At 36.2% G+C, this 19,013-nt stretch overlaps 2 protein-coding genes across 7 annotated transcripts in view; one reads left to right on the top strand and one right to left on the bottom strand.

Annotated features, from left to right (window-relative positions):
• Positions 1-19,013, bottom strand: part of LOC131689500 (E3 ubiquitin-protein ligase Ubr3) — a 118,548-nt gene that overhangs the window by 25,993 nt on the left and 73,542 nt on the right. The gene's annotated exons all lie outside the window — the stretch shown is intronic.
• Positions 1-19,013, top strand: part of LOC131689510 (uncharacterized) — a 36,571-nt gene that overhangs the window by 12,247 nt on the left and 5,311 nt on the right. For 2 of the 6 annotated variants that reach the window (XM_058974691.1, XM_058974702.1), the window contains exons 2-3: positions 13,399-14,083; positions 14,217-14,358. In XM_058974691.1, coding sequence (XP_058830674.1) covers positions 13,532-14,083; positions 14,217-14,358 — 694 coding nt within the window. In that variant the 5' untranslated portion in view covers positions 13,399-13,531. Of the gene's footprint in view, positions 1-1,313; positions 1,532-13,386; positions 14,084-14,216; positions 14,359-19,013 lie in introns of those variants that run through there. The other 4 variants (XM_058974670.1, XM_058974661.1, XM_058974680.1 and 1 more) reach the window with 3 other exon arrangements.

The following is a 19,013-nucleotide window of genomic DNA, read 5'->3' as shown; positions in this document are numbered from 1 at the left end:
CTGGCTTGCTTTGATCGTTGTTCCGAGGAGTAAAGCAAAAAAGGAGGAAAACATAAACAAAGAACTTTTGTAACCTTTGACTGACGCGGTGATGAACATACACAGCAGACCGTGGTTTGGGGGTGAACGGGGCACAGCAGACGACAAAGGGATGAACTACTGCATGACCTGCGCAAACAACATCTGTTTGTTGCCTACTGGTGTTTGGGTGCGAGAAGATTCATTCACCCCTACCTGAATTTCTACAAAATGGATAGGATATTGACCGACCACCTGCGGATGCGGGTGGGTGCCTTTTATGTGTCAAATGGGGAGGTCCCATATGTACAATGATTGTGTAGTTTTGAGCTAACCACTGATGTCATTGATTTCGAACGGAACGACGTGAAAGTTGTGGTTCAAGTCCGGCTCGTTTGTTGCACCTGTGTGCCTTTAGTATTATGAAGAAATCGCACGTACTTACCACCGCTGGCACTAAAAACCGATCCACGATCAATGTGATCACAGAGTGTGTATACGGTGTAGAAAATGAACATGCAAATTAACGTGAATTGGCAAATAAGCGGTCTGATAGATCCTACACAGCCACTTAAGCCGGAGAATTATCTGCGCCTCGGTAGAGTTGGCGTGAAAAATTGGAATGTTAGCGAGTTTGTATTTTTTTTTACTCCCGTCATACATGACCTTGTTGGAGGTTTCTAGCGGTAGAGTAATTGAGTGTAACCTATGGTTAAATAATACGTGGTAGCTGCAAGGATTCATTGTTTTGTTTTGGTTGCACTTTCCAATATTAGGAAATAATTTAAAGAAATACATTAGTGTCTATTTAACGGCCAAAAATTCAGAGATCCACAGGGAAGCCACTTGGTACCCTGTCTCTTTGTATTATTTCTTAATGAACATATACTAAACTATATTTGAACTATTCTCATACATGCACTGAGTATTTTTATTAAGTTCAATATGTTTTAGTGTTTTTTTAATTCGTTTAACATGGCGTGAGTTTAACGGAGCCGTGCATCTTTTACATGATTACAACAAATAAGTAATAAAAACATTCTGAGCGTGTCCTTCGATTATTTCCACATGAAATTTATCGGTGAACGAAGATATTGTTCATATGAAGTATATTCCTCAATCAGTGACACAGTTTGAGATAATGCAAACAAACCCGCTTCATCAAAACTGTAAATAAGAACACGCATCCGAAACCATTGCGGAATACCGTTGTTTACCGCTGAAACAGTAAACACAAATCAATTCCTGGAAATTCTGATTAAAAATAAACCCCGCACATTATTATCGACCCGTAGATTTCGACGAAATCGTTGAACTGGTCGCGGTCCGGTCCGGCAACCGAACAATCTTCCGAGTGTCGAAGCGATTTATTACCATCGTCTACCGAAGCAACAGCCACGGCACCCGGCAGTTGAGTAAACACAGCCAAATAAACACGCGGAAAAGAAGTGCAAACGTTGCTGGAAAGGTGCTACTGCCGCTGTTGGTGTGTCGATTGGAGGGCAATTTAAAAGTATATACATTCCCATCACCAATCGGAACGGTGGTTGGTCGGCTGTGATGGCAAATTGGCTGGGTTGGGCAAATTTTTTAGTGCGTTGGCTATCCGCACGAAACTTGGTAGTCAGGCATATGCTGTGTTTGAATAGTAATTTTTATTTTGCGTCAGTTCAAATTACTGAAATCTGTCTTCATCATTGAGGATTTTTGTAAAGGTAAATCTTAACCAGGGTGCCAGATTCTATTTTCAGCAATTTTGAGAATTTGTTTGGGTCAAAGCGAAATTTCGTCCGTCACTTGTAGCAGTCATTCCTCTCAGTTTTTCTTAATTCGTTCTCCTAAATTGCCGTGACACTATTATTCGTACCTTATAAAATTTTAAGTTCAGTTGACCGATTACACAAACTTATTTTGTCTTTATTGAGATTTTGAGATAACTTCAACCCAATATTTTCAATTTCAAAATATCTACCTACATTATGATTTGATTGGCAAGCATTAGCCTCATCTTTTTTGTACTAATGCGATTAGACAAGATATCCATAGCAATCGATCGAAGCGTTTAGTATAGGGAGAGTGAAGATGCCAACTCCTCGTTGTCAACTTTTCCCATTTATTAAGGCGCCTCTCTTTGTGATGGCTTTCACTACAAACGATGAGCGGATCTTGGTTCTGAAAGCAGACTCTCTTGCTTGCTGTGAATTTTGAGTAAGTATATCTGCTTACGGGTTCGCTCAAGCCATTTTGGCGCCGAGCTTAAATTAGCGTGTTACAATCAAAAAGCATGCAAGTGGATGTTGTTTGGATAGAATCCTTCGAAACAATCACTACTTAATTTTGCTTTTGATGCGGATTCTTAATAATTTCTATATTTGTTAGTTTTTAAAGAATTCACGGTAATTTGAGTTTTATTTAACTTCGATCCCTAAAACAATTGAACTGTTCTAGCTTCAGAATCATCTAAATTCGAGGGCACACCGTGTGTGTCAGATGGTTAACCTTCAGGAAGTCGCTAATCAAATTCTAGTGAAATCATATTAGAATTACAAGAAGTTGCCTTAATGTAGATAATACCGCGTCTGCTGGAGGATTAATTTTTTCCCAAATCCCAACTACCCAAAAAGAGAGTTTATATTTTACTCCCAATATTACATTAAACTTCATATTTAGTAAAATAGTTTATTCCATGTTTATAGTCCATGGTTTCCACTCGCACACATTGGTGTCGATTTCGTAACTTCTGCCGAAGGACAATTTTTTCGCATTTTTTTTATCAATTTAATGGAAATTTAAAAAAAAAACCAGCAATCCTCAGCTTAGGGATCACATTCAGCACTACAAAGTAACGGAAAAAACACTTACAATACGCCGGCGTTACAAGTTGTTTCAATTGAACGAGGGCGTTATTGACGGCTTAAGATCTGATTTTCGTAGGTTACTAGTGTTGTCTGGACACAATGTGGGCTTTTGTTGGCAGTATTAAACGATGGAATTGACACAGCTTAAGGGATGATTCTTAGCACACAAATTGTCCCGGTAACACGATATGTTTCCGACTGTTTGGTTACATCAATTTTCAACAAATCTGAGATATACAGTGAAGACCAGTTTTTATCAGCCCCTTGTTTTATTTTAGGCTAACAAAATTGGGATTGTGACAAAATTGGGACATTTAAACCGAAGCTGTTAAGATATTCTTCTATAGTCCCTAAGCGTAATCCTTTCTGATTATTTGATATAAATTTTCCTAAATGGTTTAGTGCAAAATTTAAAAAACACAGATTTTTAAAATTTTTGCATATTTTGCATCTCTAAGTCAAGAAAAATATGTTACTCGAATTTGACTTGGTTCGTCTGTTAGAGCTCATCAAACATTTTTTTCATATAAGGTCTTCACTATTTTTCTTCAATTTGCAGTTTGACACCACTAAATATAGTTTTTGAGGAAATAAAATTGATGATACAGTTAGTATACGAATTTTTTACCCTTCAACAGGCCAATCTGGTAGCTGCAAAAATTGAACATTTTGTAACCGATTTCGGTAGCAGTACTGAGATATTATTTGTGAAATTTTGAATCTAGGATCCTCCTAGGTGTCAAAACTCCATATTGTTATGGAACCATTCAATGATTCTATCGCGGAACGGTCATTCATGGACAGGTTCCCGCTAAATCCAAACAGTCACACAACTTGCCTAAACGTCTAAAGTAACTGGCTCATTTCGAGTGATGTCTCGGGAAGTAAGTGCAGAAGCTCTGGTTTGTTAACGATAAAACGAAAACAAACGTGTTATTTTTTTGTTTGGGAACTTCTATAACTAAAACAAAAATATACCAATATTTGAAAAAGTTTTCATATAAATTTGTGAACATTGTGTGACAGATTTGGACCAAAGTTTAACGCTATAATTTGTTATAAAACTGTAATGTGTTGAAGTAAAGTTAGGATAATTTCGACCCTATTTCCCGAATGATTACTAAATTTGTCGGTACATTTGTCAAATTCAAAACTTATAAACGAGCGAAAAACTTGTGAATTGTCATGGTTTGCAGCAACACTTCGCAGACAGGGGTTAAATTAATCCATTTTGGAGGTAGTTGAATCTTCAAATTTGGGATTATCTGATGCATTCCTGTTTCTACTATATTTTATATTAAGAATCGCGCATATTTTGTGTAATATAACTGGATGCCCTAAAGCAGGTAAATTTCACAGATAAATCTATGGCAAATTTAAGGAACATATTTTTATAAAAGTTTTAAATTACATATTAGACAATTTTGACCCACGTTTTGCAGATTTACACAGCTTTGAACCTTTACCAATTTTCATGAATTATTAACTTTAGGAAAAGATTGGTAAAATTTTAGACCCTTTTGGAACGGTTTGTTTTTACTCTTTTTGGAATAATTAACCAAACTTCTAGGACAGTTTGATCTGATTTGTGTGTTTTATAACTAAAAGAAATCAAGAGACTAAATAAATCGATGATACAAATTCCCAATCTCTCAAAAAAAAAAATTCAAAAGAAACCAAACATACTCACAAACTCAAAACTGTTCCAAATATAGTGCAGAACCGATTTTAGCAACCCCTTGGTGTATTTTAGGCTGACAAAATGTGGATATATTTTTTCCTTCTTTTTAATAAACCATTGAGTATTCCTCATTCGTCCTTAGACATAGCCTTATAAGCCTTTTTTTTATAATTTAGTATAAATTTTTCTTAAGGGAGTTTTTTAGAATTTAGAAAAAATTTGAATTATTATTCTTGCATATTTTGTTTTCTTAAGCTGAGAAAAATACACTAAGGAAAGCTTTGCTCTAATTTGACTTTGATCATCTGCTATATTCCCACAAACGAATTTTCATGTGATATTATTTATCATAATTTAATATGAAATGAATGAATTCAAGCCACACGAACAAATTGCTTGCCATACAAGAAGTTTTTGTCAAAATTTTCCGAACTGAATCAACTTCTCACTATTGACCTTCGTGTAAAATTGCGGCCCCTGGAAGCGTTTTGGAATACATCCGTTTCATCATCCATCAGAAAAACATGAAGACGGGTAGTTAGAAAATCATAGTTATATAGCCTCATCAGATGTTTCGAATCATGTGATTGGCTATCCTTGTCTTATCATTTTCGTCTCCCATGAAATTCGTGACCTTCCGGATATAATAAAAATACAACAACCAAGCAGTTACGGATTCATGTTTTGACAAATAAATACGTCAAATGTAGGTGAGCCCAGATCGCTAGCTTTACATGTATACGAATAAGAGTGGCCAGCCCAGCAAGCTTCCAAGTGGGTGGTTTTTGCGCCGCTCTCAGTGGAGAGAACACCCACCCGATATACAGAGCTACCTGGCCTAGTGAGTTTTCATCACTTTAGGAAGCAAACTAGTTAGCTGGAAACAAAGTACGTTCGCGTCGATGATCTGCTAACCAAAAAACTATCTGAAACGGACTGGATACTTTTAACATCACTACTTGTTATTTCAATATTTTGAAATTAGTAAAATGAATGAATTGTATAACATGAATAAAGTGTATAACGCGAATAAAGTGAAAATTAATAATGTTCACGATTTACAGCAACACTACGTACATGGGGTAAATTCGTTAATTTTCTGGAGATAGTTGAATGTTTAAATTTAGGATGACGCTGTGTACTGCTGTCTCTATGATATTATACTTTAAATGGAAATACCTGAGATCCAGTATTTTTATTTGTAATTCTAATTGGTTGTGCATTTAGGCATAATCCTAAACTGTTAGTTTTAGTAGTTACACATAGATATGACGACGATGACACCATGCCAAACTTACGACAAATTTGAATAGGATTTTTTATGAAAAGGTTCAGATAATTCATCCACAGATTAAAAAGTTACCGCTTTTCAATTTTTACAAATTTTATAAACTAACAAACTTTGAAAAATTTTAGTCATATATGAGATATATGTTCGATTGGCAGTTTGATTATTACTTTAGTAAAAAATGATAATGACTCCGACAGGGTACGTGGGTATCTCTGCAGATTTCAATCCAAAAAATTGCAAGGTTATTTCCCTAGCTGTAAATTTTATATTAGTTCTTCAAAAGGACTAAAGAGATTTTCATTAACAGTTTTGTTTCACTGGCTATTCCGCTGTAGAGGCGAATTTCATACACGTTTAGGAATTGTAAGTTTTCTGCCCTGCAGTAAATTCATAGAAAAAAAATTCGTTGGCCCCTGCATAAATTGATGTGGAATTGATACTTTGTGCCATTTTGAAACATGTCTGGACGTAGCCTTTGAGGGAATAAAATTGACGATACCGTGAAGGGCTTGTTTAACCCCTTAATAGGCCGACACGGTTCCTCAAAAAGTTTAATTACTCATAACTATGGCATTCTCCAGCCGATTTGGGTGCCAGTACTGAGATACTATTTACAAATTTCAATGGGATTCTTGCAACATGGTGTCAACATTCTTGAAATTTCCTCACCTCACCTTTAGCCCCAAATCGACACGAAATCCAATCACATAATCTGCGTTAAACGTTTGCAGCAACTTGCTCGATTTTGAGTGATGTCTCGGAAAGTAAGCACAGAACTTTGGTTTGTTGTCGAAAAATTAAAAATGAGCGTTTGTTTTTTTGGCCTGGGATCTAAACGCTTGGTACTACACAAAATATATACTCGCTAAAGGGCCCAATTTTGGTGCCCAAATTCAGGAATCAGAACAGTCATAATCGGAGATTTGCGCCTCAGTTGGTGCCAGTTACTGACGAGATGAATTGGAAACACAAAATTCAACTCTATCCAAGCATTAGACGGCTGAACAAATTACTAGGAATCTATTGACATGATCCCGAAAATCCGAATTTCTGGGAACCGGATGATCTATTTGTTGGTATTTTTGTTGGACACCTAACGGTTCAACAATTGGGTAGATTATATAATAATAATGAATAAGCGAAATTTTCGTCTCCATATTTTAAAAATATTAGGATTTCAGAAAAAAATTAAATTGAACCAAGTAAAATTTTACCAATATTGTACACATGGACAAATTTTAGACACATTCCAAACAAATCCCTAACACAATTTTGGATGCAAGAATAGTGTAGTTGATAAGTCGATTGTCTTGTACGCAACTCATCTGTGTTCGATCTCCATCTCTACAGATAAATTTTTTTGCATTCACAATTTTTTTTTCGTCGACATCGGTCCGCACCGCCAAAGATAGACGAATTCACCATCTGGACCCTGAGTATCGACCCATCAACACATCGCTTCCGAAGGAAAACATCACCAGAAAGATTATCGCCTCAAAAAATTTTCTAACCCGAAATAAAAGAAGAATGATAGCAACTTCTATAATCGAAACAGAGAAAAATAACCCAATTTTTACTATTTTTGCAGTTAGTTTTCATGCAAATTTGTGAACATTTTGTGACGGTTTTGGGTCAATTTTAAGGCTTCACTTTGCTATAAGTATGTAATGTGTTTGGGTGAATTTATGATAATTACACAGCAATTCCTTGGTTTGGAGAAGTATTTGGCTGCACTTTAATTTATTTTTGAGAACTCAAATAGTAATTGAAGGAAAATAAGTGTCCCTTAAGCGTTCTATGTTAACACTAAGTTATCGAAAAATCAATTTTAGTATAAAATTATGGCGTTCAGTTCTTTTTGGCTTAACGCAGGCCATTTGTTAACTTCACTAAATTACAAAGCAAAATATGGCCAAATGTCACTGTTTATAGCAACGCTTCGCACACGGGGGTTAAATTGATCTATTTTGGAGATAGTAATATTTTTTAAATTGTGAATTGTCTCTACAACATTATAAGATATTCGCGATTCGCACCTATTTTTATTTGGAACCTAATTGGCTGCCCATTTTTGATCAACTTCTGTGTAATTAGCAGGTAAATTTTACCGATAAATCTATGGCAAATTTGAAGAAGATATTTTTTATGGAAGGTTCTAGATAATTAGATAATTTTTACCCACATTTTGCAGATACACAGCTTTTCATTTTGACAAATTCATGGAACTACCAAGTTTGCGGAAAAGTTTAGCAGAATATTGGACAACACATTTTTTCTATCTTTATGGGCAGCTAGGGCCGAGGGTGGTGGCTAGCGGATTTCATGCATCCTTGACCTGACGGACGAAGCTATGGAGCCTTGAGAACACAGGCAACGCAGATCCAAGGCCATCATTGAAACGATAAGCTCTTCGTTTGAGATGCACTTCCCCCGGTTGCCAGACGAATACCCGTAATTATTGCGTGTGTCTTCGTATGTATAAGTCAAAATTGTCCTAATTGTGAGTCCTGTGGCGGGTGTGTGGTGCGTGGAAGGTGTGAGTTTTAGCGTTCGAGTCCAGGGCTGCATATCTGGCTGGGTTGGCGTGGCTGTTCACTGATTGCGTAGTAGTATGATCGCGAAGGGCACAAGCGTTTGTATGTTAACGTGTCTGACGTTTACGCTAGCGTGTATGGATCTTCGCGTGCTTTAATTTGATTTTATAATCGTGTGGCCATTCGCATATTTTCGTGCATTCTTGAATGCTCGCGCGCGGACCGTGAATCTGATGTTTAATTTTTAGTGTATGGTAGAGGTGCTAGAAGTGAGTCAGTTTCCCCATATCATTAGAGTTCCAAATCATGTCGCCATGGAACGTGTTGTCTAGTGAATATGAGCTTTCGAGGGCGAATGCATCTAAGATATAGCAATAAAAGAGAAAATAACATGCCGAATAAAGAAAAATTAAGTAGAAGCGAAAATTATCGATATTATTTTTGGTACACATAAGTAGTGGAAAAGCAACCTATAAAATTTACAAAAAAACAGACTAATGAAGTAAAAGAAGTGCACGTTGACGAGGCCGACCGATAAATCGACACACAATGACTCCCACTGCGTGCCGTGCTCACAAACACTGCCGTTAAGTTGTTGAATAATGTTTGCCAATACAATCCACAGAAAAAGTTAATCCACGGTGACCCGCCAGTGTGCACAGGCTCTTGGCTGACCGTTAGTTTGGGTTGGTGCAGAGTTTGAAAAAACACAAAACATGAAAAAGGCCCATAAGCCCTCTCGGTCTCCTGGATGCACCAATAATCATCTTAAAGCAGTTGTCTGTCTTTTTGAGGGTTAAACAATTTTAATTATCATGATATAATTTAAAATGAATGAATTCAAGCCACACGAACAAATTGCTTGCCATACAAGAACTTTTTGTCCAAATTTTTCTACCTGAATCGACTTCTCGAAGTCAGTAACAGCTCCGCTAATGACCTTTCGATCTTGGTATAAAATTGCGGTCCTGGAAGAGTTCTGGAATCCCATTTCGCATATGTTTCATCATCCATCAAAAAAAAACACGAAGGCGGTATACTGCCCATATAAGCATAAGAGTCCCATATGGATTTTTGTCGAAAATGAGATATCTGTTGGGTTGTATTCTGCATCACCATTGAATCATAATGCACAAATAAGATTACCAGGTTTGTTCAGAAAATATCGAAAAAAATACCAAAACATGGTTGTCCCATCCATAAGGCTCAATGAAAAATGTAAATCTTGAACAGCGTTTTTCTCGGTTCTGCTGTTTTTCCATATGGGACTCTTATGCATATATGGGCAGTATACACGAGTGTTAAATTCGACAGTGTTGGAGCTGGTTGAATCTTTAAATTTGTGATGATCTCGGGTATTACTAAGCTGACCAACTCTGACGAAAAAATCCGTACACCATACCGCAACGAAGCGAAATCATTCACCACGCTCAGGCAATCAGTCCGCACAGTGTACGATTTTTTTTCGTCAGAGTTGGTCAGCTTAGGTATTACTGTCTTTTTGATATTGATATTTGAAACGATTTTGGGAAAAACGATTATTTAGAATTTTGCAATTACAACGGTTTAAACAAAATTTTGAATACCAAAGACTTCGCATTTTTTTAGAAAAGAGGCAAAGACGGATCTTGAGGTTCTTTTGACCCGAACATTAACCATATGAGATCGATGTCTGGCACCATATTGAAATCCAAGATGGTAACTGCGGTTTAACAGTATACTCTAAGGGGGCGGGCGTAGCATAGTTGGTAAATCGATTGCCTTGTACGCAGCGCACATGGGTTCGAGTCCCGACCCCCGCACATAGGGGGTTAGAAATTTTTCATAAGCGATTTTTCTAACCCGAAGAGGCGTATGACCTTAAGGATAAAACTTCTATAATCAAAATAAAAAAAAAAAATATACTACTAAATATACTCTGAAATCCAAGTATTATTGGGTATTTTTGGAATGGGCAGAAGTCGTAGGCTAGAGTTTTACGTTGTTTTGAAATCCAAAATGGCGACATCCGTTTTAACTAATTTCTCTATACCCACAACAATGTGGGAATTTTTGGAATAAGTGTAATGATTAAATGCCGGATGTCAATGCTTCAATCCAGGATGACTACATCCAAGTGTGAAAGTCTCTTTAACCCCAATAATATATGCATTTTCGGTGAGATCTAATTTGGAAGTCGTCATCCTGGATGCTAAAATGACCCTTTAGCAACAGCATAGTCACGAAGCCCGTTCCAAGAAACTCCATTTTGTTTGAATTATGCAAAATTTTGCTAAGTCAGAAGTTGCCCTTTTGCATTTTGAAATGGCGTCAAGCATTGATATTTGGCATCTATTCGTCAATCTCATTACCATGCAAGGCAAAAGGAATGTTTGCCACTTTTCTAACCGATTGCAGCGTGGCAGCTTTTCAATTTTTGCAATTCTTATTAACTATGAACTTTTGGGTAAAATTTTAGTCAAAATTCTGTCTATTTTGGAACAAAATTTGGATTGGTTTTACACAAAGTAATAAATCTTTTTTCTATCAAATTCGTTATATCGACACTCTTTTAGTGTCAATTATGAATAAGAAGCCAAAACCAAATTGGTGACACGTTTATGGTAAACAATTTAAAAAATTTCCAAACTTTACAATCTTTAGAAAAAAGTTACTAATTTCTAGATTTAAGAAAATATTAATTTAAAGTTCAGTAATATTTTCGAATCTAATTTGAGGCAAACTGTTTTCCTCTGATTTGAGTCTCAATGATGATAAATTTAAGATCGATGTGCACAAAAAATGGAGCTGATATCCTACTATAACACCTAAAATACGAAAAATTCTTACATTTTAAATAACGTTTGGGCAAATATGTAATAGATGTGAGATATACAGTGAAGACCCGATTTTATCAACTTCATATGAAAATTGATAGTTGGTACTTTGATGGGCTCTAGCAGACGAACCAAATTAAATTCGCGTAAATCCTTTCTTGAGCATATTTTTCATATCTTAGAGATCCGATACATGCAAAAAAAAATTATGTTGTGCTGTCAGACCCCCTTAAAGAAAAGTTTAAGCTAAATAATCAGGAAAGCTTATGAGACTATATCTAGGAACTAGAGAAGAATGTTTTAAAAGCTTCGGTTTCCCAAAAAGAAAGAAAAATATATGTCCCGGTTTTATCTGCCTAAAATTCACCAAGGGGCTGATAAAAACGGGTCTTCACTGTATTTATGTTGAACTAGCTAATACCCATCGCGCGTTACTGCGATTTTCAACGAAATAGAAAGAAAACACAATTTGTTCCGTAGCGCCATCTGGTGGTCAGATAATCCCCAACCAATAGCACACAAACACGCTCCATAATAAATGCCTACTGTGTATAAATCTTCACGGAAATCGGTTTAGCCGTTTCGGAGTCTATAAATCATATACATACAAACTTTGACTTTTATACATATAGATTTGTGCGTTAAACTGCCAAATCCCACTGGTCGACAGTGTGTTCTGCGCACCACCTGCAGACAATTTAATCTCCAGACATAGTAGGTGTTAGTTCCATCGCTTTTCGAATGGTCCATTTCAAAATGTTAGAGACCGAGCAACAGACATATTGAACACTTTTCTCAAAAAAAAGTTTTATTTACCTTTTAGATTTCACTATTGCTTGTATCTACGACAGACTTATCGTAGATACAAGTGAAAATGTTCGCTAAGCTGCCCGATAACCTGGTAAAAATGTTGATAAATTTGAATATTTTGTGTAATTTGAGTTCAATATTTCTTACATTTGACTCAAATTGAAAGTAATTTTGTAATCAAACTATTCTTAAATTGCTTGCACTTTCCCATATCGAAAGGATATTTTTAGAACCAAAAAAATTTTGCCGTCCATTTTAAAAACTTAGATCCGTAAAAGTGTTCATATTAGAATGAAGACTGCGATCCTGTGCTGTATCCCATATTCAAATCGAAAAGTGTTATCGAACATGTATATTTTGTGGTTTGACGTCTCTTATAAAAATAAAAATTCGAACGCAACTGCAGTCTTTCAACTATTATTAACCCTCAAAAATGCAAGCCAAAATTGAGACTTCAAGAAGCATCGCTCCTATGATCCAATGAAATCAAAAGCAGCCTCATTTGTGTTGTTTTATCAGTGAGAGAATCGAAAGCCTGGAAACGCTCAATCATTTGTATTTCAAATTACAAGTTCAATGAAACTAGAGAACTGTAACAAGCAGGGGTTTAGAGATCCCTTGCCTTTTGTGGGTTTAAATAATAGTATGACTGTTTTCAATCAATAATGAAATGCTGATATTTTTATCTGGTGTTACTAGAAATTTCTCAAAAAATGTTTTTACAAATTTCCCACAAGGAAGCCTCCTCGAACCACCCGCCTTCGGGCATTTCGTCAATGGTTTAAACTTTTTTTTTCAACCCGATTTTCGTGCAAATCTCATCAGATTAAGCAATTTTCTGTCGATTTGGAAACCTGATTTTTAAATATTCCGACGATCTGCTCTTTTGGGATTTTTTAAACAACAAATCGACTACAAGTGCTTAGAACTATTAAAGACCCAAAAACAGAGAAAAACCAGTTTTTCTATTACAAAATGACTGAAGCATGCCAGAGTTGAACTTCCTCATCACAAATGCCATGTTCGAGAAAAATTCACTTCCCCGACAGTATCGCTAGCACATTTCTCCCTGAAACCGACACAATTATCACAAGTCCACCTACAAAAAGGTTTCGCATTACCGTCCGATTATCTGGATCTCGCCAAGGCAGCAGATCGCCGCAAATCACGTCCAATTCGATCGCCACATTCCGAACAAAACCATGTACACACACACACTCACTCACCAATCAAGTAAACAAACAAACTTCCATATCGCTTCAATCCCAGCCAACCGGTTCCCATTAGCGAACTGCAAACAAGCATAACAATTTCGTTCTTTTGTTTCCCACCCCATTGGCTGTTATTTAACCGTGACTGATTTCGTCACCGTCGACAGCCAACGGTACAGAACAATCGGAAGTCAGTCGTAGTTGAGAATCGGTTGCGTGTGGAGCTGTGAGATACCGATCGTCAGTCAAACCGAAAACAGGTTGAAATGACTGAACTCTAGAGAGTGAACGGAATAGATTAACAACACACGGATGAAGTGGAACATATTAGTACCAGTGGTAGTGGTGGTGGTGGCAGCTAGTCTTATTCTAGAATGCGACGCCGCCCGTAAATTGAAAGGATCCACGGACGTGGACACCCTCCGGCATCGCTATCTGGAGCTGGAGAGCCGTGCCTGGACGATCGTCAATCAGATCGATAAGGTCGAGAATCAGAAGGACGAGGATCGCGTGCTGCAGCGGAACATCGTGCTGAAGGAACTGATCGGTATCTATTCTGGGTTCGCGAACGATGAGCTTGGGCCGGACAATACCTACGATGAGGATGATTATTTTATACTGAAGCGGTTCTATGAGTGGCAACTGTTGGAGCAGGATCTCATCAACGTGCACAAACTGTTCGATGCTCTGCGGCAGTATATGAAGAATAAAAATCAGTTGCCGGCGGACGATGCTGATTTGGAGTTGGCGAGTACGGATCTGGCGGATACGGTGCTGAGTGATCCGCATTTTCCCGTGAATTCTACGCTGGAGCAGATCGATACGATTATGATTCGGCAGGGATTGTTCTATAAGGCGCAACTGGTAATGATTGTTATTGTGCGGAGATCAATTGTCAATCCCTCTCGTTTCTGAAATTACTAACGATGAATGAATTTGCGTGACTAGAATAAATTTGTTCTAACGGTTTGTTTTTATTATTTTCTCACAAACACAGGAAGCAAAATCGACGATATGCAGCTTTGGATTGTCGGCGCAGCAAGTGCTCTACCAGCTGTACAATGCGATCTCGATTACGGAACTGAAGGGCTACTCGATGATGCAGTTTTCGTGGATGCTGTTGAAAGCGTACGGAAAAGGTAAGGCACGGTTCAGTTGGTCATACACGCATATGAAAAAGTACCTCAAAGTGGGTTGTTTTCAAGAAATTTTGGGGTAACGTTCAAAAAGGGTAAATTTAAGAAGACCATTTTGGAGATAGTTTCTATTTACTCACGGCAAATTACTGACCAATAGTTAAGTTTTTATACTCAACCTTGGGTAAATTATACTCACAGTTATTTACTCAATTTTGGGTATATCTCAAAAAACTAAAATTATTCAAAGGGTGATCAGAGTCGAATTTGTTTTTCTTTTACTTGTTTTCTAGAAAAGACACAGCCTAAATTTAGGATAAAAGTACCGGTTCTTTGAGTAGTTTCATTTTTCCGTGTAGTTAGCCATTTCATATACCAATACGGTCAGCGAATAGCAACGAGATACAGCAGGTAATTACAGATTAGTTGCATTCATGAATGCGCTCTCTACACGTACGTGCTCTACACGAACCCTGATTGTACATCAGATTGATTCGCAAGACAACGCCATTCCATCATAGCCATCCGGAGTGAATCATCACTTTTGTGCTGGAGCCTGTATTCGCTACGAACGCACGTTCGCGAGTTCTAATGTCACTCGAAACAAAGAAACAAACTATGTGCCATCGAGTGTCAAGTACCTCACTTCATACACAGGTACCTGACAGTTCCAGTCGGTTTGGAGGTAGAATGGAATTTGTACTTAGCGGTAGAATGAGAGTCGTTTCCGTAAAAAAATGTTTCCATTTTTTTAAATGAAATTCTTCATTATCACCAAACGATGATGTCGCTGCTGTCAATACAACAAAACGGTTGACAGTTATGACGATAGGGAGTTCGTTGCCAGTACGGGCCGGACTGGACCGCACCTGCTTCTGATGGGTGTTGAGAGGTTAATCACCTTTTACTATCTAACAGACAGAGGCGAAAGACGTGCAGTGAATGAAATTTCGAAAGGAGGGTGTTTGATGACTTGTGATCAATCAGCAGTTTGATGTGATCGTATATGACGATCATTGGTCAGTTAATATAAGGAAAATATCTAGATTTTTGAAAACATGTCCATTAATCACACAAAACAAAAATGTTTTCGAATCCGAATTGCAAAAAAAGGACAATGTCACTTACTGTGCCCGTGAAATAAATTACAAAATCATAAAATATTCATGTATTCGTGAACTGGTTCATGATTCCTAGTAAATGATTTACGATCTATTTTTCGTGCTTGTGATTGTTAGAAGATACCCCTAACCATCTTCAATTTAATGCAACATGGTAATTAAATTTTCACGTAAACTTTTTCAAAAAAATTGGAGTATTATTCATGGAATCTGCTAGCGTCCAGTAAATATGAGCAGTAGGTATAAGAAAACGATTAGGACCTCTAACATGGTTATTCATTTAATAAGGTTCAGTGTGATGTATGGGCAAAAAAGAATCCCTCACACTTTTATCATCCACTTCATATAGGAAGCGGGCCATTTGGCATAATGGTGATTTGGCATAATTTTGAGAATTGATCGCACTGAAGGTCATTTGGCATAACGGACATTTGGCATAATGTAGCTAAGTGATCTCACTGAAAGTCATTTGGCATGTATATCAGGTGAATGACCCATAAGGTTAAAGCTGCACTAAGCAATAATAATAATGTGTTGTTATCCATTACCTAATATTGATTACATATATTCCGAGCGAATTTTTAACATTTTATAACTGATTTTATTAAATATGAGCAGTTCTTTTGAGTTTCATTTTTGAAATTGTTGTGCTTGTTCATTCTTGCAGTTATGGATCCTTTGCTATGACCTACGTTTTAGAATAGCATAGTGTAGAACTACGATCCACCTATCCTGTTTTGGCCATTTTTATTATGATCGCCAGTGAGTTTTGATTTTCCATACAATGTTTCAATAATTCAAATTATCCTTATCATCCTTCTTTATATCATGAGCTGTTCTTTCGAATTATATATTTCATTTGCGGATTTCGTCATGTTTTTCAAATGATTTATTGACTGAACTTACATATATCGGCAGCGGCGGCCCCTCTCAAGCAAACCTGAGATCCATTACATATACATACAAAAAAGATATAGAGGGATTCCACGAAGATCCGTCCGAAAATATTTAAAATCGTGACCTATGATAGATTCCTATGAAACTCTACACATTGCACCGGCATGGAAGACTAAACATTTTCCACAATCAGTAAGATTATTTTGACTCGGGAGTATTTTTTTAAAAGGGCGTAAACATTTCTACGTACATTAATTTCAATTTTTTTTTGTTCGATTACTGTATTTTATACAGCAAAACTTTCCGAGAACGACTTTCAGGGAATAAATATTTGTGCACGAAAAAAATATACACCGAAAAAAATGTTGTGTCATTTTTCACAACAACAAAAATTTGTGTTAAAAATTTAAATTGCAAAAACATTTTTTGTACAACCAAAATATGATCGAACTATTTAGTTTAATCATAAGACGCTATAGTTGAATAGTATTTTGGTTATTTTCGTATAGCTTTCAAATGGTTTACAATATCACCTTGATGTCAAAGAGAAAGTAACAGGCAATGGTATGTGCCTTTTGAAAAACTTATTGTTGTTGATGGAGAAACGCGAATTACTTCTGAAAAGGTCGTAATAGAACAAAAGAATTGTGTTGCTGAAACGAAATTTAAAATATCTCGAGAACAGCTATATTTCAGAAATTTTTTGTTGTAAGCATTTTGGTTCAAAATAGCGTTCAGGATCATATTCAAAAAGAAAATTGCATTTTTGACGGCAAATAATATGAATTATAAAAATATGTCAAAAATGTTGTTAGGAAAACTTTTTTTATTGAAAGCTTCTTCATGATTCAATTACTCTGAAAAAGTTTCTTTTACGTTTTTAAAACGATGAACATTTAATTTTTGACATTTTGTGATGGGGTAACGAGAATAACTTAAAAAGGGCATAATCACACGAATTAACTTTTTTGTTGGAACAAAATATCTCGAAAACTATCGCATTTTGGAAGACTTTTGTTAAATGTACTTTGATTTAAAATTATACTTATAATTATATTCTGTAATAGAATTACAGTTTTGTATGTCAATTAGTATGAAATTTTAAAACATGTATAAAATTATTGTTAGAAAACTTTTTTCCGATAAGCTCCCCATCATACAATCACATTCAAAATGTTTCTTTTCTCTTTAAGTTTTCGTTGACAAAATATAAAAAAATACAAAAAAAAAATTTTTTTTGCAATTTTGAACACAAATGTTTGTTTTTTGTGAAAAATGACAATATTTTTTTCAGTGTATATTTTTTTCGTAGATAAATATTTGTTCCCTGAAACTCGTTCTCAGAAAGTTTTGCTGTATAAAATACAGTAATCGAACAAAAAAATTGAAATTATTGTACGTAGAAATGTTTACGCTATTTTGAAAAATTGCTCTTGTATCAAAATATTGCAATTGTCAGAAAAAATTATGGAGATTCATAAACCGAACACAACTTCAAAGTTTCGTTTGATTCGACGATGATTATATTTTGCGGTCGGCCGATTTCTCACGGAATCCCTTTATACTCAAAAAAACATCCTGGTAATCAATAACTTTATCACTACATATGCCTACCTATGCCGCTATGCTAAATTACTGTTTTCCTGAACATAAAAATATTTGTACGGAACGATCTTCAGCAGTAGCATGGCTCAAAATTATGTCGAATTACCTGACTTCTCGCACAGTCTTAAATTTTGTGGTTCCCTGTAGTTGATAAAATGGCAAATGACCCCCATGTGATCACTTTTCAAAATTAGACCAAATGTCCGATATGCGAAATGTCCATTATGCCAAATGACCTTCAGTGTGATCATTACTGAAAATTAGACCAAATGTCCGATATGCCGAATGTCCATTATGCCAAATGACCTTCAGTGCGATCAATTCTCAAAATTATGCCCAATGTCCGATTTGCCAAATGTCCGTTATGCCAAATGACCTTCGGTGTGACCAATTCTCAAAACTATGCCAAATGTCCGTTATGCCAAATGACCGTTATACCAAATGTAATCAATTTTCAACATGCCAAATGTCCATTATGACAAATAACCTTCAGTGTAATCAATTCTAAAAATTATGCCAAATTACCGTTATGCCAAATAACCGCTATGCCGAATGTCCGTTATGCTAATTGACCTTATGCCAAATGACTTTATGCCAATCGACCCAGACCCGTTCATATAGTCACGTTACTTCGAGTAAAAAACAATAGTAACTCAAAAGTAACAGATCGCGACAAGGCGAAGGGAAAATAACGAACACCATGACAAAACTTCTGATATCATGAAGATGAGTCACATTACTCCACGTGTTAAATTCTAAAGTAAGCTCCAGAATAAAATATCACGGTAACGTGAACAGAAATTACAAAAATCGTGACGAAGATCCTGAAATCATGAACATAAATAAACATAAATCTTTACTCGCGACCAAATTATCACGACAACGTGAATAGAAATCATGATAATCATGATAAAATTCCTGAAATCGTGAATATAAATCACATTACTCGTGATTAAAATATCACAATACCGTGAATAGAGTCTGAAACCAGAACAATAAATCTCGCTAGTCTGACAGAAAAATTCAATGGAAAAC

Source organism: Topomyia yanbarensis, chromosome 1, assembly GCF_030247195.1.
Source record: "Topomyia yanbarensis strain Yona2022 chromosome 1, ASM3024719v1, whole genome shotgun sequence".
NCBI lineage: Eukaryota > Metazoa > Arthropoda > Insecta > Diptera > Culicidae > Topomyia > Topomyia yanbarensis.
The sequence above is the reverse complement of the archived record's forward strand: the minus strand, read 5'-3'. Positions and strand labels throughout refer to the sequence as shown.